The sequence below is a fragment of the Alligator mississippiensis genome, chromosome 4 (assembly GCF_030867095.1).
Source record: "Alligator mississippiensis isolate rAllMis1 chromosome 4, rAllMis1, whole genome shotgun sequence".
Classification (NCBI taxonomy): Eukaryota; Metazoa; Chordata; order Crocodylia; family Alligatoridae; genus Alligator; species Alligator mississippiensis.
This window is the reverse complement of record NC_081827.1, coordinates 101,024,739-101,052,445: the sequence shown is the minus strand read 5'-3', so window position 1 is coordinate 101,052,445 and position 27,707 is coordinate 101,024,739. Positions and strand designations below refer to the sequence as shown.

The following is a 27,707-nucleotide window of genomic DNA, read 5'->3' as shown; positions in this document are numbered from 1 at the left end:
GGCCCTTCAACGGATCCATACCCATTTGCTCATCATCTGGGATGCCCATGATCTTCATTGCCTCCATGGTCTCCTGAAACATATCTTTATCTTGCTGACCCGGGATTGTAACATGCCCATTGGAAAGGAAACGGTACTTGTTGTAAGGCTCTAACAGCAGATCAGCTTAGAGGAGAATGGGAGAGAGAAGAAGTTATTGTAGCCTTCATTATAGACAACAAACTAGCATTCTCTGTGGTAGTTGAAGCCAAGTCCAAACTGAATCATTCTTTTTGCCTGAGCTCCTCTAAAGTTCAGTTATAGCCATCTACACTCTTCATTTGTTAACATTTGCCAGTTCCAACCTCATTAAAAATGCTTCCAAACATTGTATGTTAGCATTGATTAGTTGTTCTGGCCTCTCAAGAGTCAGACACGGGAGAACAAGACAACCTTTGTTACTCTATCCTCTCTCTAGCCAAGAGATCAGCACCAGATTCTCAGAGGAATTTAGTTACCTAAGTGGATTCTTCAAAATTGTCTAGGCTTATCAGGCACCCCTTTACCTTTAAAAATGTGGCCTTCATCTCTGTTTCTGATGGGGACAGGAGAAGAACTGAACCAGGATTTAGATTACTTTCCTTGGCATTGGATTTCTGTAGTTCTACATTAGATCATTCTTCTACCTAGAAACTGCTTTTTGACCACTTCATTTGTCTTGGCATACTCTGCCAAAAGAAGCCCTGGTGTTTCTTGTATTCTACTTCCATTAGAGGCAAGGACTGCCCTGCAAGTGAAGGGCCCCCAGCATCTCATACTGCATTTGTTTCAAATCAGTTGGAAGTTGATATATAGCCCTAGAGACAGTACATTCCTGAGAAGGGCTCTCTCCATGTCACCTCTACCCTCCCCCAATTCCAACCTACAGGCCTCATACTGTGTGGGGTTAGATTCCTGTAAATAAGCAATGGTTACTCTAAAATTATGGAGGCATTATGCTAGCAAACAACATACACATCTAGTGTTGTACGGGTGCCAAATGTTATTCTAATTTCTGCTAAGTACCAAGTTTATAATGAGACCATTCTTGCCCTGAGGACCTTACACTATAAAAGGCAAGATCATACATGGAATTGTAGTTTAGATATGGAAGGGTGTGGATGTATCACTAGCAATGAGATAAGCACAGGGAGAAACTAGAGAAGCAAGTTTTGAGGAAACAAAACAGGAGTGGGGAAGGTCCTGATCAGCAGAGTGAAAGGAAGATCCACGTATTTAGAAAGAGTGAACAATATCAGGCCAAAGACTGCAAGTGTCTGGAAACATAGGGAAGCTGCAGAGGAAGGAACCCTACAGTTACAACAAAAAGTACTCACTCTTCAGGTGCTCCCCTGCCCCTGACAGTAGGTAATAGAAGATGTGGAAGGTTCGCTCTTCTTTGGCTTGACGAATTGCACGCGATTTCTCCAGTAGATCTTCATAGAGTCAAGGACCAGAGGAGATACTGATAAGTTACTTCATACAATACTCTCACCACCCATGGCAGGAGGGAAGTTACACTTAACATCAGCACCTTTCAACCTAGTTCCTAGGAGGGGCAGGTTGATTAATAATGCCCTGCACTGCCCCTTCAAAGGTTTGGGCTCCTCCAACAGTTCCTCAACACCCCATTGGCTGACTCAATTTAAACTGTGCTTCCATCCCAGTCTCCAAGTTAGCCAAGCGGAGGGCACAGCATGATGAGCGACTGAACTGTCAACGCAAAGAAATACTTGCCACTCTGCTCTGTCTTTTCTGATTAGAGATGAAAGGTCTCACGAAATCCTGAGGCTACTCAGGATGTCATTTCATCTATGAGGGACTCTTGCTGCAATCCCAGTCAGGTTCTAAAATGCTGTACTTTTCAGTGCAAGCTCTCTTGCTGTCCATGGACACTCAAGAGGATCTCGCTAGGCTCTCAAGAGGACCTCGCTAGCCCAAGATGGATATATTCTGAGGAAAGTTCAATCCCTTTTACCTCATCCTAGAGCCGGCAGACACTAAATGGTTGTATGTAGACAAACAGGTACATTATCACACCCTCCCCTCCACATCCTGTATCTTATTTCTGTTGAGTGGCTCCATGGAAAGGATACAAGTTTCAATATTGGCTCCGACAATGTAGCCATTGACATCAAAGTTGATTCTAATGAACTTTCCCTGAGGAAGACATGAATTGAAATATTAGTGCTACTTTTTGCCACTACATTAGAAAGCCTAGGTTAGGACCTCTGCCAATGCAGAGAAAAAAAATTCAACAAGTCAAGCAAGTTTAAGCAGACCACAACCTCAGCCAACACAAAAACACCAGCTACTTAAAAAGTACTCACCAGGATCAAAAACACATCAATAAAGAGCTATTTCAAGGCATTCAAATGGCTTAGGAGCCAGGAAATGCATTAAAGTTTAATGCTGAAGTAGATTTCCCTCTCCTCAATTTCACATGCCATATGGGATAAGAAACCTTCTAAACTGCCTGTGCCCAGCTAGAATTTACCTTCAACTGTTTGCAACTTCCCCCTGCCTGCTCCCTGCGTTGCCTTCCACTGCACTCCAGAATAAATATACTAAGGATCACTAATCTCAGTTAGGAAGCTGAACAGAGAGTGAAACAATGGGACGAGTAGCTCTGGCACAAGTTCAGCATCTTGCATACCAGGAGCTCAAACCTGTCAGCACCACTTCATGGATAATCCCCTGACTAGTGCAAACTGCTCCTCAACTTCACTCAAGAGAAGCCAAACAGAGACCAGGACATCCCAGGGCTGCATGCCAGGCACCAAAGCAGAGCAAAACACCCCTCAAGCTCATGGCTCCTTCCTCCAGAAAGCTGGAGGCAGCAGCATTCAGGCAGGATGACCATACTCACAAATCTTGAGGAGTTGTCATTCTTCACTGTCTTGGCGTTTCCAAAAGCCTCCAAGATGGGGTTAGCCTGAAGCAATTGCCTTTCAAGTTCTCCCTAGAGAGAAAATTCAGAACTGGATGAAATGGGCAGTCTGACACCTTAACCTGAACCCTCTGACTTAACCAGTCAGGGAGGCTGAAGCTTCCTCTCAGATCAGCTTGGCACCTGCATAGAGAAGCTAAATTGGATTTTGGAATATGGTCTCAAATATCTGGGGTGTGCTAGTTCTTATTTTGGAGAGCCTGTTTCCTCAAGAAATATCCCCTCCTTTCTAGTTCACAGCAATGCAGTCCACCCCTCTTCTGAGACAACTTCCAGGTTTTGGCTATCGGGCTACACCACTGGCTTTCCAGGGGCAACAAAAAAGGATGTTCTTTCCTACCTTAGGCCCAGAGCCCAGCAACGGACGGTTATCTGGGCACGAAGAGTAAATATTAAAAGGCCTCACACACAGACTTTCTGTTGGGAGACAGACCTGAACGCTGCCAGTAACAGAGCATCAAAACATACATCAAATTGTTGGGACATGGGGATAAAAGTCTTCATTTGCACCAGGGCTCTCAGTTCCCCACACAGACCAGCAAAACCTCCTTTACGAGGATGTGGAAAAAGGAACTAATTGTATCCCAACACAGGCTACATAACCCTCTATTTCAACAAAAACTCCTCCTGACACCAGAGTGCTAAGTAAAAAAGGACAAAAGGCCTACCAGGCTGATGTAGGGCTAGCATGGTTATGTCACGCCAGGTTCTGTAGCCATCATCCAGCCGTGTTTGAATCCCTAGGCCAAAAACCCGTTCATAACCGAGTTGACTGGGGGTGGTCATCACCACAAGTGCAGACCAAGGCTCAAACCATACATCCAAGGTATTTGCCAATGATCCCCAACTGCTCTGCCAGCACACCCCACTCAAGTGCTGGAATCCATAGGCAAGTCAGAGTCATTACCCATGCCAAGTAGTCAACTGCTGAAACACAAACGTTTTTCAATAGACTGTAGGCTATTTTTTCCTCATTAAAAAAAAAAACCAAAAAAAAAAACCAAACAGCCCTCTTCTCTCTGCAAGGACACAAGAGTTTCATATATTTTAAGATTAGCCATAGGCAAAAAGAATTCCTTGATACCAAAACTGACAACTTGGTTAACATTTCTCCTTTCAGCAGTTGTTAGTAAGCCTTTGCAACTGCTGGATGATGCACAGGAATACTGTAACATTTTGCCCATGAATGCTGATCTCCAGGATTCAGACCTATGGAGGCAGTAGTATGAAAGAAACATTTCTCTAGCTCCTTTTGTTCTCAAGGTGCACAAGCAACTTTGGCCAATTCTCACAGTACATCTGTAAGGAATAGGCACAGTAAGTGTTAGCTTCCTTAAAGATGGTGAAGCTGAGGCTGAGATATCAAGTGACCTGCCCTAGCCTAGGCCTGGAACTCTGGAGTTCCTAGTTCTTACTGAGCAGGGTCACATTATGTTCCCCTCCGACTCCTTTCACAAGGCTAATCATTGCAATTTGCTTGTAGAGTTGTATGCACAAAACAAATAGCCACAAAGAAGTCTGTATTCACTGTCAAACATGTACAAAAGGGTTTCAACATAGGAAAGGAACACAAGCTGGGACAGCTGCTAATCATCACAAGGCCACACACTGGCTGTACTGAGAAGAAAGCCTTAAGTTTGCTATTAAAAAAGTTGGTTAGCAATGTTGCATCAATGTGCAGGAACTGGAACACCCTTCCACCCCCCATTCTCCCCCGTTTGATCCCATGAAGTCCTAATCCTCTGTATGTGACTGCAATCTGTTGCTATGGAAATGAGCAGTGTCACACATTCAACAGTACAACTTCACTGCAGGATTAAGGAGGGAGAGATCAAAAAGGAACTGTTTAGAGGAAAATGACAGTCAGACTTTGGCTAAAAATGAAATTTGCAAGGTCAAATTTAGCTACAAAAGAAATCAGAAACTGACAGTCTCATAGCAACATGTGCCTTGCAGACAAATTAACCCTGTCATGTTTTTAACTTAGGAATGAAAGGACAAATAGTGACAGATCGGTGTTAGTAGAGTCTAATGTGTAGAGAAGGGAAAGACAACACCAGCAGAATCTATAAAGTGACTCTAGGCAGGTCACAGTATTAAGTTCAGGCTCTGGCAGGAGGAACAGGAAAAAGGCCAGAACCAGACAAGTCAGAAGCAGATCACAGGATCCAGATTAATAGAATATTGCTGTGGGACAGAAAAGCAAAACTTCTGCAGTAGCAAGTCCAAGCATGCTACTCCAACAATGCACCCAATTAAGAGGTTAATGCTACCATAAAAAGCATCAACTCCTCCTCTCTCATACTGAATTAAGTAACTTGAATATTTCAATAATGTAAATTTTATACAGAAAAATAGTGTGCTTTTGGCGTTTCAGGGGTATAGGTTGTAGCCATGTTGATTCAAGGACATAGGCAGACAAGGTTCTTTGGGTAAATCAGGTATCTTTTATTAGACCAACTATTTTAGTTGGAAAAAAAATCTTTTTTGCAAGCTTTTGGGTACAAACACCCTTTTTCATGTTGAGAAAGCCTGCAGGTGTTCTGTGATCTTCCAGATACAACAACAAAAAAAGACAGACTAAACAGACATTGGATTTATGGCACATTATAACCTGCCTAACATCTGATACAACAGGTAACCTCTCTACTATTTACTAGCTGTATCTTATCACCAGGTCTACATTCCCCCTCCCCCTCTGTTTCTCGCCCACTGACTGCCTCAATCTGCATTTTCACCAACTGGCACTCTCGCATACTGGCCTCTGGCTTCTATTCTATTCCACCCAGGAAGAGCACAGACCAACTGCAGACTTCCTCAGCCTGAAGAAGGGTGTTTGTATCCAAAAGCTTGCAATGAACAATTTTTCCAACTATTTTAGTTGGTCTAATAAAAGATATTGAATTTACCCAAAGAACCTCATCTGCTTTTGAAGCTAGCATCTTTGCAGCTTCTAAAAGGTTATGCCTCATTGGAGGAGGGAACAGAATTCATACTGCTGTTCCAAATGTGAGAGTTTTACCAGGCTCTGCTAGAAGGGTAGAAGCAGCAGCACATGGAGGTCTACACATCCTTCCATAAAGAAGAGTCAGGCTCCCACCTCTCCAAACAGATCCTTAGAATTTGGAGAATGCAGCAGGAATTCCCAGGATCCTATCATTACGGCACTAGCAGCTTTTAGCACCTGTAATTGCAGGTCCTTGATCTTGATCTTTTTTATTTATTTATTTTTAAATGGCATACATTTAAAGTGTGTACAGTATCTCTCATACAACAGTAGCAGGGACTGGGTCACTGGGAAGGTGCAGGCTCTTGAGTATTCCCACCATGATTCTATATTTGACTAGGCTACCAAGATCTTTGATGCCTTCTAAAACACCGAATTTCTTCCTGCAGCCCCAAATTTAAGAGATGGCAGGAGTTTTGTCAGCCCTAACTTTTACATACAGATAGCCAGGCCTTCAGAAGCCACGAGTTGATTTTTTTTTTTTTTTTTTTTTTAAATCACAAGACTATAAAAAAGACAAGTCTGAGGTTACTTTATTTCCCTTTTTGTTGTTCAGCCTTTGAGGTTTGGGTTTATAAAAGTTTCTCTCTGCAAATATGAAGATAAGACACTTTTTTTTTTTTTTTTAAAGCTATAAAAAGGAAGCAGAAATTCTCAAGCAATGCAATTCCAGTGGTGGGGGTTTAAAAAAGAATAAAAGCATAGTTCACCACCCCGTTAATGATAAAAATCGCAACACTTGGCAATACTACTTCAATTTCTAATTAAAAGCTAAAAATATTTTCAGTCTTGGAGATGTTGTTCTTTTCTCTCCCATGATTTTAGACATCTGAAGAGGCAGAGAGCAAAGACAGAAAGCATCAACCCCAGTTCACTTGCCCCACATTCCCAAAACTGGGAGGGGTGGGGAAGGGATCCTAATGAAATTGCATAGGGGACAAAAATCAGTACATCACTCATTGCCATAATGGGTTGATATTTAATTTAGAAGCTGGTTAATGTTAGTCACCGCATTAGAAATTGCTATAACCTTACAGTACCAAAAGCTTCTATAACTTCATAGCACCTTACAATAAAAGTTCCTGGCCTTCATGCAAAAGGACCTCTGAAGTTGACAGAAGAAGTCTAGAAGGGGTCTAGAAATGCTGTTCCTGAAAAAGCAGGAACTTCAGGCCTTTACTAAGAGATACTAGAAAGGCAAGACCTTCTAGACCACTGCATACAGCACCACTTCCATGCTGCACAGTCCGTGTGAGACCTGGATAGAAGCTCCATTTCCAGACTTATTGCCCACTGCTTACAGGGGAGGTTTAGTATAAGTCTAATCTATCCGGGAAGGGGGTAGGGGGGAAATAAGCCTGTGTTGATGGGTGACCCAAGGTCTCAAGAGTTACTTAACTAATCTACAAAAGACCATAGTTAAAATCCAGGTTCGGGCCTATGCTTTGCAAAGTCCTGGACAGCTGCAGAGAGGGCACATCTTCGTCTAACATTAATGATCCTGTAATAGCTCTAATCATTACTGGTGAAGCTGACAGTAAACACCCATAGTTAACAGCACACAGTCACTTGCAAAATTCTATAACAGTAATTTTAAAAATGGAGCTGGACTTCAGAGAAATCATGAGCAGCACACCTAAAGGTTAGCTTATCCCCTATGCAGATCTTTGGTCTGCCACATACTTGGTATTTCTCAAGAATAAGCAGCAGTAGGATCATGGGCTTGAGAGTTTTATTTTCCATACATACTCATAGAAAAAAAAAAAAAAAAGTATATATAAAAGCAAAAAAAAAAAAAGCCGTTTCTAAATACAGCTACTGACAGCCTGTGGAAAAAGCTTTCCTACGTCTCAAGTAAGTTTGGCACGTGGAAAGTTACGTTTTGGTTGGATTCCAGAAGCCACTCATTAGAATGTGCGCACACGCACACATACACACAGCATGTCTGCATGCAGAGACAGTTTCTGGTTCATCTACCACTTCCTCCAACCCCAAACACACACGCAGCATGCCTATACAATAAGTTACCAAGAGCAAATTTTTATCCCCCCACAAGATGCATTTGGTGTCTGTTTCATTACAAAGCTCAGAAATTCACTAAATTTCCCATGTGTTCAAATCTGGCTAATGAGCTCACAATACTGGAACATCCAGTCTATGCAGGGCAGCTCCTTCCTGACCTTTCCCAGCAACCTGCACCCACAGCTAACTTCCTGGGGTGAAGGGCTAGACAGAGAGCCAGGTCCATCTGGTTAGGGACACCATGCATACCAGAATCTATGCAGTTTTTAGAAAGCCTACAACTCCACTGGTGAGGTAATTGCAGGAACACTTCCCATACAATGTGTTTGGGAAGTTCTGCAAGAGAAACTTTGAGTGCAAATTAATACCAAGCACACAGGATGAGTGAATGTGTTGATATAACTTTAGTCCCCAGTTGAGAGCATCTGACAAAAGGCTGCTGTGCATCACAACCGTGAGTTGTCTACAGGACTGGTCTAGTTGCAGAAAGTGACATTGGTGTGTAGTGAGAAGCTACTTGGAAAAAAAAAAAAAAAATCACACAGATTGACAGAAAACGCATTCCTGGTGCAGAACGTGCAGTAAACGTGCAGCTCACCTACGAAGATACAACTCTTGAGTTCGGCCATAATCCATCAAAGGGAGAGGGAGGGGAAAGAAAATATAAGTGAGACAATTTCAAAAGACCCTCCCTCCCCATGTCCTATCATATTTGATGCTTTCCACCCTTTTAGAGTTCTGTTAGTTATGGTTTCAGGCTTGGGTTTAAATCACACCTATGTAGCTATAGCTACAGTTTCCAAGTTGGAGAGGGCAGACTCAGAGCCAGCCACAAGGCACAGGGAAGCTGTGGCATAGATGAAAGGACATAACCTTTACTCCAAGGACAAAGTCAATAAACTGCATGGACTGATCACCAGTCATATTTTAAAATGATGTGTCAGATGATGGAGGAGTGATAATTGTTTACACTGTGCTTCCGGGTACACAGATATTACGCCAAGACATTAGGGGACAAAGTTGTAGCCCTGCTTCAACTCCACTGAAATCAAAGGAGTTACGTTAGGTAGGACAATGGCCCATGACCCATGGTTTGCCAAAAAAAACTTCCAAGGCTCCATAACTCAGTATGTTCTCCCTTCCCTTTGGCACAAGGTGGCTCCTACTCTTTCATCCACCATCAGGGATTCAGCAAATTATAACAGATATTTTCAAGTGTGCTATAGCTGGTGGGCCATTCCTTAAGCTGGCAAAGTCTCTTACCTGGTCTTTTTTAGACTTGTGTGAGGAAGCAACATGAGCCAGATACTGAATAACCTTCTTGGTGTTCTCTGTTTTACCAGCTCCTGATTCACCTCTGTAAGAGAGAGAGCCTGGGATTCATTCAAGAACAAAAAAAAGGAGAAAAAATGCATTCATATTTTTAAACACCATGCATCCTTCTGTTGGCCATGGAGCTCTTTAACATTATTCTAAGACTGTAATGGCAAGTCACTCAAAACCAAAAGTTAAACAGTGAACCCAAACAGTCCACTGAGCGATAGCCTACAGCTGGGACTCTTCTCTCATCCTGTCATTCAGCCAGTTTCTCATGACTTTTTTGTGAAGGAGATTGGGAAGAATAAAGGAAATGTTGCTTTCCAGTCACTTGGCAGCCTTTGCATCCAAGTGGTTGAGGAATAGTTTGGGAGACAGCTGTGGAGCTGGGGAGGAAGGGAGGTCAAACACAATTAAGCGAAGCCTTCAAAGGAAGGCTTTTTCTAAGCAAAAGATTTGTACTTAACTCCTTCAACACCAGAACTTAGAAGGATGAGGCTCAGCTTAACATGTGGCTGGCCAAAGGCAACTGCAGTGTAGAGTACAACCATTTGTACGTAATGTAGAGTACTACATTATCATCAGCCTGGATAGCAGAAATGAGAACATACACCCCAATTGCTACACTAGTTCTTCCTCACAAAGGCTCTGTCCAAGCATTTTTATGCAGAAAGCAATGTTTCCACTAGGGCTCCCACTTCAAGACCACTTTTGGGAAGGGGGAGCGGGGTAAGAGAAAAGCAGCAATTCTGCAGAAAGAGGTAAAATCTACAGTCAGGGGAAGGACTTTCATGGTAGAAAGTATGGAAGCAAATGCTTCCTAGACTCTAAAACTTCATCTGACTTCCTGTTGCAGCACACTCACAATAAAAGTCTGTTCAGAAGGCCTTAAAGACACAAAAGACCTGCCACCAGCACAAGCTGAAGAATAGAAATACTCACGTGCAGAGAATGGACTGATCCTCTCGATCTGAAATAAAACAAAAAAAAACAAAAAACAAAAAAAGGTCAAAGGCGGCAAAACTCGCTCACATGAAAGGCTATCTGTTAACTTCAGGGAATATGGTGGCACTGGCCAAGGCATGAAGACCAAAAGCTTATAATAAACCCTCTAATGCAGGCACTTTTGGAATTGTGGCTAGCCACCTAACAACCTCTCCAGAGTTTCCGCTTCTTCCTAAATGTGGAAACACCATAGCTATTTGAAATGTTTTTCCTCCACATGTACTTTATGCAGCATAAACCAGTATCTATTGTTACAATGCTTTTTCTGGGGCAAGGCTAGAATCCCTCTGTTGATCTGTCCCTGCATCTCCTGACTTGGCTAGCACATGCAGAACAGCCTATGCAACTCAAACCCCAGCAGAGATACAAAAGTGAGCAGACTGACCTAACTTTAAAGCAAGGGAGCCTTAATCCTGGTGCTTCTCAACAGTGAATCATAAAAGTGAAGCAAGGATTGGATTTCCCCCCCCCCCCCCCCCAGTACTGTACCTGAGGAATGATTAAAGTTGCATTACAATGCACTGGCACTTAACAGTTAGGAAGCACCAGGATGAAAGCTGCCCCCACAATCTTAATTTGGCTGTATGTGCACATTGTTACAATACAGTCTCTTTTGTATGGGATCATGCAGATGCTCTCCCCTCTCCGCCCCAAACCCAGGCTTATTCTGTGAACAGTATGGACGGTGCTCACTAACTGGGTAGCGATTGCTTTTTTTATTCTCATTGTTTAGTATGCAATCCCACGTATTTGCTGCATGCTGTCCAAACCCTGCATTCAGTACAGGATTAGTTTCTGCGTGGGCTTTTCTATCGTGTTCCCAGGGGACTGCAGATCTTTAAAACCATGAACTGCGCTTTACAACACCCCATGATGCAAGCTGCTATTATCACCCCCTTTACACAAACAGGATGGAGGCGCACAAATTAGAAGCAAAAGAACTGTCAATTGAGTTTGCAGAGAAGTTGGGTTTTATAGCACTACTCCCAGCACTTCTGCCAATCGGTGCCTAGATGGCTCAAGCTGGATGCCCAGAAGAAGAGATAAAAATTGCTCGAGGCTGCTACTGTGCTTAAGTGACTTGCCCAGAATCACAGAGGAGGTCTGTGGTGGTGCAGGAATGGCGGCCAACTCTCCAGGCAGCAATGAACTGCCTCCACCATGGAACCATCCTCTCTTCCCCTGCCTCATTTGCCAACTTCTGTAATCGATGTGGAAAGGGTTTTACTTGTCCTTAGCTACAACACTTGCTTACTCCCACAGCAGCTCCATCCATTACACAGCTGGTAGGGGAAGACAACCTGTGATCATGCAGTTAAAATGGCATTGCTATGCGTGGATATAAGGGACTAAATTCTCCAGGTTACATGCACAACCTTAACAGTGGGGTTTCCTATTTTGAGTGACTGACTGGCAACTTTTACTTCAAGGCTGTCCAAGTGCCTGGGAGCCACAGGCCACACATTGTACCTTGTTATGCAGGCTGCCCTCCATTACTATTGCAGACAGCCCTTCAATGCACTGCTGTACCAGCTCTTCACCCTGCACACTGGAGTATTTGACTACCCTTTTGCCATGCCGCATGCCTCCCACACCACGCCATAACAGTGCTCTCATGCCAAGCAAGGTCTCCAGGTCTTCCTGCAGGGTCCCTCAGCCCCATGGATGGTGCAGCCTCCCCTCCACCACCCCAGGGAGGAAGGCTGTGGAAGCTGGAGGAGGGAGGGGAGCCTGGAGACTGGCAGCAGTGGTAGGAGAGCAGTGCCCAGACCAGTAGCCCACAGGGCCACAGATTAAGCCATCAAGGGATGTATAGGGCCCAGAGGTGAACACTTGGACTGCTGTTTTTCTTTTATATAACTGTTAAAGGAATATGACTTCCCCATGTTAAACAGACCCATAATTAAGAAGCCCAGTCATCTCATCACATGGAACCATACTGCTCTACATTTGGGGTCATTTAGCAGCAGCGTTCCCTCTAAGCGGTGTGGTGTACACAGCCGCGCAGGCATGCCTGTCCACGCTGCACAGCTTAGAGGGAACGCTGTTTAGCAGCATCAGGATATTCCAATTCCCCAAAGAAAAGTTAAAAAAGCTAAAACTTCCACATTAAAGTAGAACGCTTTGTTCCAAGAAGGGAGAGGTATCTAGACTTTCTGAAGTTCACCAAGGACTTCGTACTTGAGGGCCTTTTACTTGGAAGAGGCTCCAATGCTTAAATGATTGTCAGCACTGTAAAACCTGTAACAGATGGCTCAATTCACTATACAATCCCCATCCTGAAGGCAGCCAAGCACCAGGTAGATGTAGAAGGCTGCTACTCTCTATGCCGACCTCCCATAAGGAGGAATGGAAACTCCTTGCTATTAGTTTCCTTAGCTATGTTCCTTTGCTGTTTAGCAAGCAGAAACTCAAATCCTGGGTTCAGTTCCAGTTTTTAGGACAGATCCAGTCATAGATCTCACTGCCTCTGTTCTCCCAACATCATCCTCTCCCCTTTTGTTCTTCTTCCCCTTCTAATCTCCATGCTCCCTTTCAGTCTTATCCCCATCACAAAAATTCTTACTATACCTTCCCCAATTCCTACCTCCTGCCCCTGTAACCCCCATGTCTTTTGGCTCCTTTCTCCTACCCCAACAACCTCAGTCCCATGTACTTCCTTGCCCCCTGTGCCTTGTGTTTGACTCTTGGGAAGTTTCCTTTTTTTTTTTTTTATGTTGTTAGACACCAGCAGGGGGAACATTGAGCACACAGGACAGTCCCTTCACTCTGTGTTCCTCAGCCAAGTGCCACAGCAGCTCCAGCAGCTGGGAGCAGCTGCTACCGGAAAAAAATAAAAATACTCTAGTAGCCCAAGGCTAGAGCTGGATTGGTGATGTATTACAGACTATATTAGAAAACATTCAAAATTATGATTTTTATATGGATTTGTAGAGTTGGAAGACAATATAGGATCCCATGCATGGCATCTACATGGATATATAGTAGGTGTAGGTTAGCGCAATCTAGGGCATGCACTCCATGTTAGTTTGGGATAAAGGGGGTGAAGAAGTTGCATAATGACATGAGAAACAAGAGAAACAAGACCCTGCAAATGGTAACCATGTCAGTACAGACTTGTAAGGTAGTAAAACATTCCTAGACAATGGTTTTTGCAAGAGATGTAGAACTGCTGGGGTGGTGAACGTTCAAGGACTTTAACAGTCTTTGTGAGACACGGGAGGGGAGGGGGGACAGAGGGACAGAAATGTAGATATCCTTAACCATCAGATGCCATGAAGCACCTCACTGGTTTTGGCAGGGTGCTTGAACTAAAGCTCATCAAATGAGCTTTAGTTCAAGGGCTGCCACCAACATTTTTAAGTGCAGGGATGCTTTTAACTGGAGAGGAGCTGAGCAGGGCGAGGGCGGAGGTCGGAGGTCGGCTGCTTGCTGTGGGCTCAGGGCTCTCCACCCTGATGCCTTGCCCTTGGAAGCCCCAGGCCAGCTGTAGGAGGCACAACTTGTCGCCCCCACTGCTGCTGGGTGGGCAAGGGATGGGGCATGGCTGGCATGGGGCTCCCAAGGGAAAGGCAGTAGAGCAGAAAGCCCCAAACCCACAGTGAGCAGTCCACATCCACCCTGTGCACAAACCTGGGGGGCCACATGGTCCCTTCATGCCTCCCCCCAGGGTGGGGTACACAGCAGCAGGGAGCTGCCCCCTCTCCCTATGCCCCTTGGAGGAGCCACCCACAACTCTGTCCTACTCCTTGCCCTGGGTCCCATTCACCACCCTGGCTGGGAAGCACCCCCAGTCCCAGCCCCACTCCCTCCCTCACCGTGGGGGCCTTGATTCACCCCCCTATGCCCCTTTCCTTGCCTACACCCCTTCCCCTCCACAGACTTACCTGCAGGTCACTGCTCTCCACACTGCCCAGCTGCATTCCTGGCCACGTGCATGCGTGCAGCTGCGCACATGCAAGCAGCATCCAGAGGCCACAGCCAGAAGGCATATTATACTTATCAAAGACATTAATCGGCTACACCAGCCAAAAAAAAAGTTGATAACCAATAATACTGATTTTCCTTTTATTAGTGCTGATCTGATATGCAACCAATATCGATGCACTTCTAATAGGAAATATAACTTCCCAATAAATATTTAGTGAGCACATGCAAAAGCTGTTTCACAAAGGCTCATACTTTGAACAAATTAGAATCATTCTCTTCTGGCTTTAGCCTCTGTCATCTAGTCTGACCTCTTGGATTAAGAACCCATTAAATATTACCCAATCACCCTTGTTCTGCATTCAGCAATTTCCAAAAAAGCATCCATTCTTGAAGATATCAAGAGATTGACAATTCACCACTTCCCTTGAGAGTCCGTTCCAGCAGTTAGTCACCTACATTGTTAAAAATGTGTCCGATGTCTGATATTAATGTGTCTGGCTTCAGCTTCTAACCGTTATTTCTCGTTATGCCTTTTGCCACCAAATTAAAGAACAGTTTAGTTCCCAGTATCTTCAAGGAAAGAAAATAAATACTTGTTCAAGCCTCTTTTTGAAAACAAGAGATCAAGTGCAAGTCTCTGGCTATAAAGATTTTACCCTAGCTTTCAATGTTGCAGGCTCTTTTCTGTACTTTCTTCAGTTTTTGCAGTATCTTTTAAAAATAATGTTAACACCACAGCTGTACCTGGCATTCCAAGTCCTGGTCTCACCAATGCCATATAAAAGAGGTAAAAAGTTGTCTCCCTATTCTAGCTTACTACTCTATAAAATAGGGATGTCAAACACCTTGTGCCCTGGGCTGGATCAGACCATGCAGCTCCTTGTGGGTCAGACCCAGCCCAGGGTACACAGTGGCAGCAGCAGCTCTGGCAGCTTCAGCTTTGACATGGAGACGCAGCTGCTGCTACAGCACAGGACACAGTAGCGGCACCTCTCTCTGGCTTGAGGCACATGGTGGCTCCAACACAGTGTTGTCAGGGCCAGCAGGTGAGGACATAGGGCCACAGTGGTGGCGATAGGCAAAGCAGCTGGAACTGTAATCAAACCTTGCTCACCTTCCCACCATTCACTGCCACATCCACTGGGGTCCAAGGGCCCCCGATTCTGTGGCAGACCACTCTCCTGGCCATGTCCCCCAACTTCTGATGGCTTGCCAGCAGCCCCATAGGCTGGATCCAGCCAACAGGCTGTATGTTGTATAGGAGAGATAGCAAGCATAAGGATTTTGTTAGCCATTTAGATGAATTTTCATGGACCAGAAAAATACATCTGATACTATCCTCTAGCTCCTATCAAGTGCAGTCCTTGTTACAGAGCATGGAGACACAAAAGCATCATCTCCATGTTGATTCATGTACCAAGGCTGGATCATCGAGGTCACGTACCACAGGTTGGGAACCCATGTGCTACAGATTAAGAGTTTAAATTGAGTTACACGCCGTTTTCCAGGAATGTGTGTACAGCATAAAGCGATGGAAACCTGTATATCCATATACATTTTTAACATGGGGAAAAAGCAGCATATTTTCCACCCAATTTCATTTTCAGAAGACATCATTTTCCTGAAGCACTACAAAAAAAAAATATTCAGGCAAAGCCAATACCTTAATCAAAAAGTTTGGCCTGAAGTTTTCCAAGTCTGGCAAAGTTTTAAGCAACCAGAACAAGTCTTGCAAAAGAAAACATCTAGCAATCTTAATTACAAACCTGTATTGGCTTTGGTCAAAGGTAAAACTCTTAAACCCATTGAAGACTTACAAATATATTCAATATCTTTAAGAACATCACCCCTCCCCTTCTGCTTGGGGCAGGCAGGGACTGGACCTTTGAGGCTGTTCAGAAGGCCACACCCACGAAGGTCTCCAGTCGGTCAATGGATCATCTAGGCACGCGCCAGACTGGGTACTTTGAGGGTGGATCAGGGCAATAGCTAATGAGTAATCTGTGCACAGCCTCAGGAAATGCATTTCAGGAGAACAGACACTTGGGTGGTTCTCTGTTAGAGACGGATGTGGTCCCGGAGAATACTGTGCTTCTGAGTAATTATGGCCTTTTCAAACTTTGCCAGTAAGCAACAAGCAGCCAATCCACTAGCAGAAAAAGTTAGGCTCAGATTTGTGTTCCAGAGGGGCATGTGCAGGACACCTACTTGCAACAAGAGGTAACATTAAACAGAAGCATCCCTATCCTGTGCAACAACATGCTGTCAAAATAGCCACATAAGCCAGATGTCAGCAAAGAGAGCTGATGTCACTTTGCCCAGGGGGGACAGTTCTGTCACATTTGGTCAGAGGGGGATTTCAGAAGCTGGTAGGAGGAAGAGAGGAAAGGAGGCAGCAACTTGGCAGTGGAACCCAGTCGATATGATCTTTTACAGGTAACTGGCAAAATACAAAGCCTTCCTTTCGCACCTTATTAATAGGCTCAGCATTTCAGCTGGTGAGCAGGCAGGAAAAGCCCTAGACAGGGACATCCAGAACCTTTCAGTGCTATGCTGCCCCCTCCCACTTGCATTCTCCATGGCAGCTGTGTTAGTCACCTCCTCCTTAAGTCAGCAGGAATGTACCTGCAAGCACAGGCAAGTCACAAGGCCGTATGCAGAAACTACCATAAAAGGAAACATTTCCCTTTGGAATCCAGGGGGAAATTCTTTCCCAGCCTTGCAAAGCAGCAGCCCCTGGGATAGCTGGAATTCTTCTAATTGTGTATGGACAGACAACTCAAATAATACATTGAGCAACAGGAAGTCAGAGCCATCAAAAGGGCCAAAAAAGAGCTGTTAAAGTACGACAAAAGCAAAACTCTTTAGAAGCTGCTCCAGTTTAGGAGTTGCTCTAAATTCCAGGATCTGCTACGTGTTCCATACAATTCTGACTTTTCACAGTCCATTATGATGCAAGATTTAGAGGTCAGCTGCCAGAAAAAGAGGTACCCATTTTCAGGTATGCTGGGCAGTTCTCAACTCGGAGTGTGGCTTGGCTTCAACACTGACTGCATGTACAACCTACTCTTCAAGGCAGGAAATGCTGGGTACCACAGCCTCAGTTGCTCATTATTATTAAGACAGTCAGGAAAGAGTAAATGAAAGGAACCTGCATCTGCTTTCTGACCTGAAAGAGAACTACTCTTCTGCATCATGTCTTTAAGTAGCTCATTAGTCTAATTATAGCCATGTTTCTGTGTTTCAGACCAGCTGGCAGAGCAAACTTATACTGCCGTATTTGAGCAATCAAACAAAAGTGGATTCAAGCATCCACAGTTGAGAAACAATACAGTCTTCAAATTTACCTAACATGGGATGACTGCTCTTTATTTTCAAGCTATAAAGTGGGGGGGAAAAAAAAGGCAATGCCCAGTCCTGTCATCTTGATCCCCAAATATCAGATCTCATTCTAGATTTGTTTCAGAGCCTTAAAGCACTTGCCTCCCAAAAGCATTATTAAGCTAGCAATTTGGACTAAGAAGGCATCATGTACACAGTGCTCATCAATGAAACCTTCTACCGTGAGAGGCCAGATGAATTGGAGGGAGTGCTGGACCTGCTTTTGCATGTGCTGGTACAATGGGCAAGTGGCTACAACCTCAAACTCAGAGCTTTTGTTTTTAGAGATTTTGGGGTGGTGAATAAAGAGGTTGGAACAGAATGTGCAGTTTAAGCTACACATCTCAGTTACAGAACATCCTAAAAGGCCTTTATCACCCACTTCCTCTGCATGAGCGACTCCAGTTTTGAGAGCCTGTTCATCTCCATAAAAGGAGAAGTAATATAGCATTCACACAATGGTGACATCATCTCTCCAGCTAAGAGGAAGTGTAACTGAAAGGCAAAGGCTTGGCTTGCAATCCCCTGCCTATAGCTGACTCATTAAGGCAAAAAGCTAAACCATAGCTCGATGGTACTGCCCCGCCTCCTAACCACAGCGCAATGTCTGGCAGAAGCGAGGCCAGAGAAACTGCTTAGCCCTCTAGGTTTCCGTTACTAAATCTCCTCTGGCACTACTGCTACTGCCTGCAGTCCAATTTAAGCAACTGGATTGGCTGACCAAATGAGAGGGTTGAGCTGAAGTGAGAGACCTGGACAGATTTAGTGTTAAAGTGAAAAAAAGAAGTCTCCATCATGCAGTATCTCCTACCACTCTCAGCTCCTCTAACCTCAAAATAGTCTCATTAAAGCCACTGACCCATGTACAGGGCCAGCTCCTAAAGCCCCCTATGCAGTGACCTCATCTACACCCACATTCATCTCCAAGTTTCTTCTCAGAGCTATTCCATTGGCAGAGCCCCAGCACTGAAGCACCACTGGCATTTAACCTGCAAACCACTCAGGCCAATTATGAGCAGGATTAGACAGCACTGCGGTCAACTTGCCAGCAAGAATGGAAGAGCTGCACCGAAGAGTAATTGAAGCAACATACTAATGCAGACAGTCACGAAGTCAAACCTCCTCCAAAATCCAGAAGCAGGATTAACATGAAGGTGGCCTTGGCCCAGCTGCAACAACAGAACCTCTGGGGTAGACAAGGGGAGCTGAAGTAGTGTTGGCATGTCACACAACCTGGAGGTTCGGCTTCTTGTCAGCTGAAGCTCCCAGATTTCTACGGTTAGGGCTTTGAGCAAAGCACACCTTATTGAGCCAAACAGTCATTCCACCTTATTTCCCCAATTCATTCCTGGACCAAATCCCACACCCCTTTCTCCAGCATGCCATATCTGAATCTGGAAGTAGCAAAACAGGAAAGTGATCCTGACTGCAATTTTAGGCTACATAAGTGCTTATAAAAGTTCTGACAAGGAAGAAAGAAAACCCAGCACCACAACAGCAGACAGGCTGACAATCAGAACTAGCCAGTTTAAAAAAAACCCCAAACCTGCCCGAGCACTTCTGCTTTGGCTTTCAGTGATAGCCACAGGCCTGAGGTAAGGGACTTTTTATGCTCCTTGATCTATTAGTAATATTTCATAGATACTGAGGGTTCTGAATGCAAAACAGAAGATATACTGAGTCTATAACACGCTATGGACCTCACAAGCTACACCACTGTTTCCATTCAATTACGAGTCTCCTTGATCAAGCCCCAAACCTAACAATGACCCTGACCCCATCCTCAGGTTTACTTTAGATATTTATCTAATGATGTCAGTCATAGTTTTCCTTCAGTTTTACTTAGAAATGCACTGGATCCTTATGAGACATGCAAGAAGACTTTTTTTTTTTGATAGTAGTATTTTACTGGACTAGCTGCACGGTTGGGAGAAATCACCCAACCGAAAACATCCTTGTTCTCACATATTTCCTGGACCATCATGGCTACAACATCACTCCAACACTACCGCAATAATGAGATCCCTATGCCATTTAAAAAATGCCCAATGCTTCCCCAAGAACAAAAGAGCTCATTCCTCTATCAATGAAGATGCAGCTGGAAAAAAAAAAAAAGTCAGTTAAAGTTTTGCAGTATTGTCACCAGGAGTTCAGTATCCAAGGATAGGTAAAGCAGAACCCCCTTTGTGAAGCAGACAATTGAGCGTATTAGACCAGCTCCAACAAGTCTGATGCAAAAAAAAGGTTGGAATGCCGGCTGGTGAGTCCGGTCAAGCTAAGCAAAACCAGAAATGCCCTATTTACTCTGAAATTTATGAAGTATGTAAACATGCAAGAGAGAGAGACAAACTATTTCAGGCTCGAGTTCTATATAAAGTCAGCTCAAGTGGAGTTTGTCCTATGAAACGCAACAAATTTAGCTGTAGACCATGGAAGAACTTGAATCTCCTCCTCTGAGGGAAAAGCAGGGTGTTGCACTGCATTATCATTTTCCTATTAGACTAGATTCACTCAAATCCATGGAGGGGCAGCCAGAATGTTTTCTTCATCTTGCCCTGCACATGCTGCATTGGGAGGCCAAGAGCGATAGCACTTTATTACTTCCATCTCCCCCCCTCCACACACCAGCTTGACGCACACTTTTCCTACCCACTGAATACTTTTCAGGATAGCCACCATTGTCCTTTAGACAAAACAGCTGCTGAAGGCAAACAATTCTAGAAGCAAGACATCCTACAGAACCCACGGAGGTTGTACAAACTACTGTACAAGATCAACATTAGACTCTACATAAGCAGTGGTTCATTTCAGGATCCCTGGACTCAATTCTTCCATTAATGAAGCAAGATTATTAAAAACCTAACTCTTGTGTGAAGTTACTTGAAATTAGATGTTTAATTCTTACTCTGGCAGGCTCCCAAGTGAACACCAACAGCACACTGGCTGTCTGGCACCACTGGGGATTCATCCAAAGAGGTCAAGGAACATTTAATATGCCCCAAACTTAAGATTTTTCATCCAATCCACCACCAACAGAAAATGAAATGGGAAATGAATTGTTTCCTTGTTAAGTCATTCAGCGTGCTCAGACCGGGGGTAGATTGGATGCAAGGTGGACTGGAGAGAGAGAGAGAGAGAGAGAGAGAAAAAAAAAAAAAATAGACTATACTTCCTAGGAAGAAGCTATTTCTCAGATACCTGCACCCCTGATTACCCCATCCTGTCACAATCTTGTGTGGGGATTTCACAATAATTTTAAAGAAGTATTTGTGTGGCATCTGACCTTACACAATATTTTACAGATAAAAGTTTTGACATGCACTTTGAATAGATGATCAGAATTGCCTGGCTAACCCAAAAAGCTCTCTTGCAACAATTCTAATATACAGGTTTCAAAAATGGATTTCCTGGGACACTGCATACTCACTGGTCTAAAAGTTTAGAGGAAGTAAGGAATTTCTACTCCCACCATGCTTCTAGTGCTACAGATACATTAGAAGCAATTATTCATCTGTTTAAAAAGAGATCCCTTCATTTGAAGCCATTATGCATCAACTCTCTACTGCTATAAAGCCATTTCTACTGAAAATAGTGAGCTAGGTCCTGGACACCTGGAGAACTAGAAAGTTCAAGTACAACGTTATTCTACATCTCAGTATTTTCAAGGTTATTATGCTTGCAAGATTAAAATTCTGAAGTGTCTCCAAGCTCCGTACAGCAGGGTAAACTTGGGAGTGGGGGAAAGGGGAGGATCTGTATCACTCGAACTATGGAGAAATATTTTTATCATGCTTCTAAGCTCACTGGACAGCTTTGGATTAAGTTGACCTACATGCAATGACCATATAAGCACTGGTACACCTTGAGTAAAGAGGCATTTACAGGTGTCAGACAGAGGACCAAGCTCTTAAAGCCAGCATCAGCACAGAAGCATGACAAAGGGTTAAATAGTTTCTGGATTAGTTGCTTTTACTCCAACTCCAGTCCCCCTTCCCAACCCCACCCTAACCCTGGACAGGCTGCTTATTAAGATACCATAAACTCAGTGAAACCAAACAAAATCTGGAATCCAAACCAATTAACGTGCAAGGCTTTTCCGCTCCGTCAGCTCACAAGATAACTGCACCCCATGCTGACAGAGGTTAGAGTCACCAGCTTGCCATCCTCCTTTAAAGACACTCATACCACAGAGGATTCCCTGCATGTTAGGCTCCAAAAAGTCTGGGGGATGAGGATTAATCCTAAACGCCTTCAATTTTTGCAATGCGTAGGGCCCCTTTCATCTGTTCTCAGTGCAGATTCTTCCCATACCACCAACTGCTGCACCAAGCCTCCCCCCATAGGCTAAGCAAAATGGAGAAAGCAGAAGAGGAATGTTGCTTTCCCTTGCCCTGGAAGATGGCTGTGGCCTGACACATTACAACAGCTTTCTATCCTCCTGCTCCCAGAAGTGCAGCCATAAAGCTACCCCAACGCTTTAGGGTTCCTGCCATTTGGTATGGTGAATTAGATACCTGCTTTAGAGCAACTCTGCCACTTTGCAAAAGACAAAGCCCACACCGAGATCCCCCTGCAAAACCTTCTCAAACAGTATGATCACAGCAGCCTAACTGAACTGCCAACTGGGAATGATCTCATAGTCCAGCAAGTGCTCAAATGAAACTGGACAACTAGCCATTCCAGCCCGAGCAAGAGAACCTGTGGCAAATCAACCAGATAGGCAAAGCTGCTATTCACTGCATAGTTCAGTTCTCATCAGCCCATGAAACAAATGAGCAGTCTTAACCAGACAACCACAACATGTGTGGGAGGGTAAACACACTTCAGTGCAAAAGGAAACAACCACCATCCTCCCCCTACCCCCGAATGCAGGGGCGTGCAATTATTATGGGTGGAAGGCCACTTACTGTGTTTTGGCAAGCCATCGAGGGCCACATGACAGGCAGCCAGGGGCAGATTAATATTAATTTTCTAAATTTTTTAGGGGCCCCCATGGGCCAGACGGAATGGCCTGGCGGGCCACATCTGGCCCACAGGCTGCATTTTGCCCAGCCCTGCACTACACAGTACTTGTAGGGCAATTAAGAGAAATAGATTGCACATGTGCTGCATTACTTACAACTGCAGAAAAAACGTACGCAGTGCAACCATTGATGAAAAAGAACCCACACCATTTTGGAAGCAGTTTCTGCAGAGCAGCAGGTGGTAACCTGAAGAGTCACTTGTGGCTCAGAAGCCGTGCTCAGAGTATGTCAGGTGTAGGTGATGTTTTATGAGAGCAGGGTAAAAGTTAAGAACAGTTTGAAGGGGGATAGGATTGTAGTCAATCCTCTTTATTCTTCCACCTGCTACCTCTTCCCATACTGCAGGGAATAAAATACACAAAGAGTTCAAAAGAAATTAAGTGCTGGGAAAACAGAGACTGGACTTCCACCCTTCAGTTTTGTGAAGAGGAAAAAAAATGGAACTGGGATTTCTGGGTTTTTTAAAATCATGTACAGTGTTATAGAAAAGTACTGTGTAAAAAGCCAAAGGAGATGGATCAGTGATCAGTTAAGTAGTTCTGAACTACCTCAACATACAAGGGAAGTTCACCGATCACTCTTAAGCCATTTAAAACTACCAACATCCTGCTAGAGTCCTCAGCACCAGCTAGTATATCTGGCAATGACGCCATACGGGATGCTTGCTGGAGATACTTCAAGTGGCTTGAGTGGTAGTCCTAAACAAAGGAAGCCTCTTGTTTTCCAGAATCCCGTGAAAATAGCACCAGAGGAATTGCCTAAGCTGCTGCACAGAAGAGATGTTTCTTCCCACAAACCAGCAGCTCTGCTAGGAAGAAGTTGGTGACAGTGGTTTGTTTAAAGAAAAATACACATTCCTGCTCTGGCTGACAAGGGGTAGACGGGAAAGAAGGAAGCAATAGAGGAAGTGAATTGGAGATAAGAAGTTTATGAGCAACTGTACTGCTGTGTATTGTGCAGAAGGTACATCTGCCCTGCTCACTTGAGCAGACACCGAGATCCCTTTGTTTAAAGAGGAAATGAGGTTCCAGAGAGGGCAAGTTCTCAGGGAGTTGCTCAGAATGAAGCAAAGCATCTTCACAGAGCAACATGTAGGAAACCTGTCAGGTATTTCTCAGTAAGAAAGTATGCCTTTAAACAAGTTACCTCTCTACTCCTGCAAGTCTTTGCCATCCTGCCCGCATCCCTCTGGGACCTGGCCAAATCTCCAAAAAGCAATTTTCCACTTCACCTTCCTTTATCCACCACATTAAGTGTCCTGCAGAGCTATATCCTAAGCAGCCTTCACCAGCATTCTTCTTCCTGCCTACAGGAACTGCTCAGGTTCACTGATCTAGGCCCCTGGGAAGCAGTGATTTTTCTGTTCCCTTATAATCCCTATTATAGCCTAATAAACTAAGACGTTTGAATGGTTCAGGAGTTAAGGGAGACTGGAAGGTCACTGGCCAAAATCATCCAGTCTGAAAAAGATTTATTGGAAACTGAATTTCCTCTGGTCATTCTTCAAAAGAGGTCATATACAAGAGGTGTGGAAAGAGGGTGAAGTTATCAAGATTGTGGTTTTTTTAATGCTAATTGTTGAGTTATTTCCATGAAGATGGAAGTGTTTCAGCTTCAATCCTCCACCTAATTGTGCTCCAATCTGTTACTATTTCAGATGGTCATACTCAGTCTCCTTTAGGACTGCTACCAAGAGTGCTTACTTCTGCACACATATCCTACATACTGAAACAGGAAGAGAAAGTACAGGCACCTATACACACAGGCGTTTTACAGGTGTCCCAACCAAAGGCTTCCATTCTTTAAACAGATGACTGCAGGGCTCCATACAAGGGGTCCAAAATAACACCAAGGTATGCATTAACTGAGGAGCTGTACTTCCTTTTGCTTTAGTGCCAGAAAAATCATATTCAGTTTTTATGCCTGATAAATATATCCAGGAAACTAGCCAAAAAAAGTTTGACTTTTTAATCTATGAAAATATGATATACATAATAGGCTGCATTAACTAGCAAATCAATCATTTTTAACCCTCAGCGAGGGAAAAACTGCTCAACAGTTCTCAATAAAACCTCAGGTTATAATAACCGGTGTCAAGCTCTCAGAGGCTTAAAGTCTATTATGGCTGGTCACAAAAAACAAGGCTCATTTTTCTCTGACTGGGTTTCAATGACTTACTATTAATAGTTTCTCTCTCCCGGCCCCGCCTCCCGTCTCTCCTGACCCTACATACTTCCCCTTCCAAATGAGTGATGATCAGGAAGTTGCATTAGGATAGCGATTCCTTCTCACAAAACTGAAAGAATTTTGCCTTTTTCTGTGGAGCATCTTGAACATCACAGACTTCACAACCTAATTAAAAAAAACCCTTGCCCCAGCAGCCAGCACTCACCTTGCATCATACTCCTGTAGGCAGTGTCTGTGATAGCATAGATATGAGGGGGCATCTCATGCCGCTTTTTGCCTTTGTACATATCCACAATCTCTTCTGAGTATATGGGCAGGTTCTTGTAGGGATTTATAACCACACAAAACAGGCCTGAGTAAGTCTGCAAGAGAGACAAATCAGAACAACAGTTAGCGTTCTAGAGATATGAGGTTTCATGTCTGAAGCCAGTCAGGCTTCTAGGGGCTGTTTTGGGACAGCAAGAGACCAAGAAAAAGAAAAACCCCAAAAATCAACAACAACAAGCACAAGCCAAATACTTGAAGTTTGGCAATAATGGCCAAAAGCAAGTTTGCCAGGATGGTGCAAGACCTCTGTCCAAGACACCCTAAGTATTCAGTGCTATCTACGTGACTAATTTATTACTAACTTATTCCATAGACCCTGCAGTTAGCCAGAGAAATCCAACTCCCCTGCATTCACAGAGATCTGAAGTTTAAACAAAGTCTACATTTCACTGCAGAAAACAGATGCTCACCTCCCAGAAGCCTGGCAGCATCTGTTTTACTGTGTGATAGCTCATGTAAAGCCTACTTACTATAAATTTGTCCAGAGTATAATTGAGACTCCAGTGAGAAGTTATATGAGGGAACAAGTGGATATTTCCATTTCCAGAAATACAATGAGCTAATGCAGGGGAAAGCAGCAATGTGTTACATGAAAAGCACTATGAGGTCTGCATTTCTTCTTAACCAACTGCAAGCCACTTCGTCCATGCACAAGGTCCAGCTGCCCAAATGAATCAGTTCTTAAGTGGAACCATTTCCACTAAGTGAAAAGAGTGTGTTGTACCACCAGAAACCCATGTCTGGTAGACATGCCCCTATGGCTTTAAGATATTCCAAAGTTGTTCATTCCCTGTGGTGTTACCTGTAGAAGAGTCACCAATACTTATTTGCAGTCAGCTATTTTCCTCCTCTGTTTAATTTTGCTTTAAGTTGACATGCTGTACTCTTCAGATGGGGAAGAGAAGGTGGGTCTCTCCTGAATCTACAGAAGAGACATCTATTAAGCCAAGCATGTGTGCCACAAATGCCACAGGCAGCCTATGTGGCATATGGCAAACTGGGGAGGGAACAGGCAGCATAGCAGCAGGTGGGATAGGAAGCAGAAAACAGAGCAGCAGACTAGACACGTGAAGAGGATCGGAGTGGCACTCAGGGAGGATACAGGGCAAATTTGTGGCATGCCTATCAAAAAGGCTGGTACCCACTGTACAAAGCCATCATTTAGTTGCTTCTCTCTTCTTATCCCTTCACTCAGGACAAGACCCTGAGTCAGAGAGTCAGCTGAAGTCAGCTTCTATAAGGAAACTGAGTTGCTAATGTACTTCATTTCACATGCAAAAAAAATGTCTGGCTGGAACTGCATTCAAAGCTAAGAAGTCACCAATCCAACTTGGATTTGAACTAATCATATACAAAAGCTTTAGATTCCATGTGGGGGGTTTTGTCCCCCCCCTTCCCCACCCTCAAGGATCATGACATGCTTTCCCTATTTTTTTGCCTCGTGTAAAAGAATCATCAATCCACAACCGTGGTGCCAACCTCAAAACTTGTGAATTTGGCTTCCTTGGCTTTTTAACTCTGCAAACTTCTGCAACATTGACAGCTGTCAAGAAGCTTTTGCTGCAAACATGAGAGAGGCAAAGGAAATATGTTCCACTGTTGCCAGTATCCAGGTCTCAAGAGACATCTTTAATTTGGAAAGGGGATTTTTGAGTCACAAGGAAAACTATTTTTGGAAGTTCTAAAAATCCAAGCTTTACTCCCAGAGCTCACAGCTACCCATAACCCCTGTTAAGGTGACAGCCTACATAAAGAGTTTCTTGCAGAGAGAGGGCTGTTTTACTCCAGATGTTTCAAACATCTGCCAGTAAAATCTGCAGTCTGCTGTACTACTCAAGTGGAGTGCATCTGGCACTTTACACTGTCACCTCTTCCCTGAGCTGCTCAAGGAAAAATGTTTTGTAGTACTAAAGAGTTTTCCCTCCTGAGCACAGGTTGCATCTTAACACGTTTAACATCTCTGGCCAAATAAAAGGCAAAGATAAGACCCCTGGTGATGAGAATGGTGGAAACAGTATTGTTCCATTGTTTATAGTCCTACCTCGAGTTCTTTAAGCATTGCTTTCCCTTTGAAAGAACTAGCCGATCTACGTGCGTGACAGTCAAAGGGAAAGAGTTCAGGTATGCACACTGTGTGTTGACTACGGCTATCTGCACATGGATATGTAGACCTTTGTTCCAGTCAGACCTCAGAAGACAATATGGCCAAAAGGTTTCTTCTGTGTAAGAAGTGACTTCAGAATTAAGACAGCTAAGACCAGGAAGCTACTCTTTAAATAATGTACAAAAAAAAAAAAAAAAAAATGAAGCAGCTGAAAGACCACTCAGTGATCTTGTACAGTACCTTCCAGCCCCTAATATCTATGCATCTACGGATCTATGAGAACCTACATGAGGTAGATAAAGCTAGCTCCTTAGCACTGGCCTATTAAAGCAGAACAGATATTAAGTGACACTACTATTGATGATAACATGGCCAGACTTGAAAACAAACCACTGTCATAAGTATATGTTAAATTTTCATGAGCCGATTTGGCTC

General features: G+C 43.9%; 1 protein-coding gene across 1 annotated transcript in view; it reads right to left on the bottom strand.

Moving 5' to 3' along the window:
- MYH9 (myosin heavy chain 9) overlaps positions 1-27,707 on the bottom strand; it is a 90,377-nt gene that overhangs the window by 34,568 nt on the left and 28,102 nt on the right. Inside the window, exons 3-9 of the mRNA XM_006274714.4 lie at positions 25,047-25,203; positions 10,257-10,284; positions 9,261-9,354; positions 2,888-2,980; positions 2,115-2,178; positions 1,356-1,454; positions 22-165 (exon numbers count right to left, since the gene is read on the bottom strand). Coding sequence (XP_006274776.1) covers positions 22-165; positions 1,356-1,454; positions 2,115-2,178; positions 2,888-2,980; positions 9,261-9,354; positions 10,257-10,284; positions 25,047-25,203 — 679 coding nt within the window. The remainder of the gene's footprint in view (positions 1-21; positions 166-1,355; positions 1,455-2,114; positions 2,179-2,887; positions 2,981-9,260; positions 9,355-10,256; positions 10,285-25,046; positions 25,204-27,707) is intronic.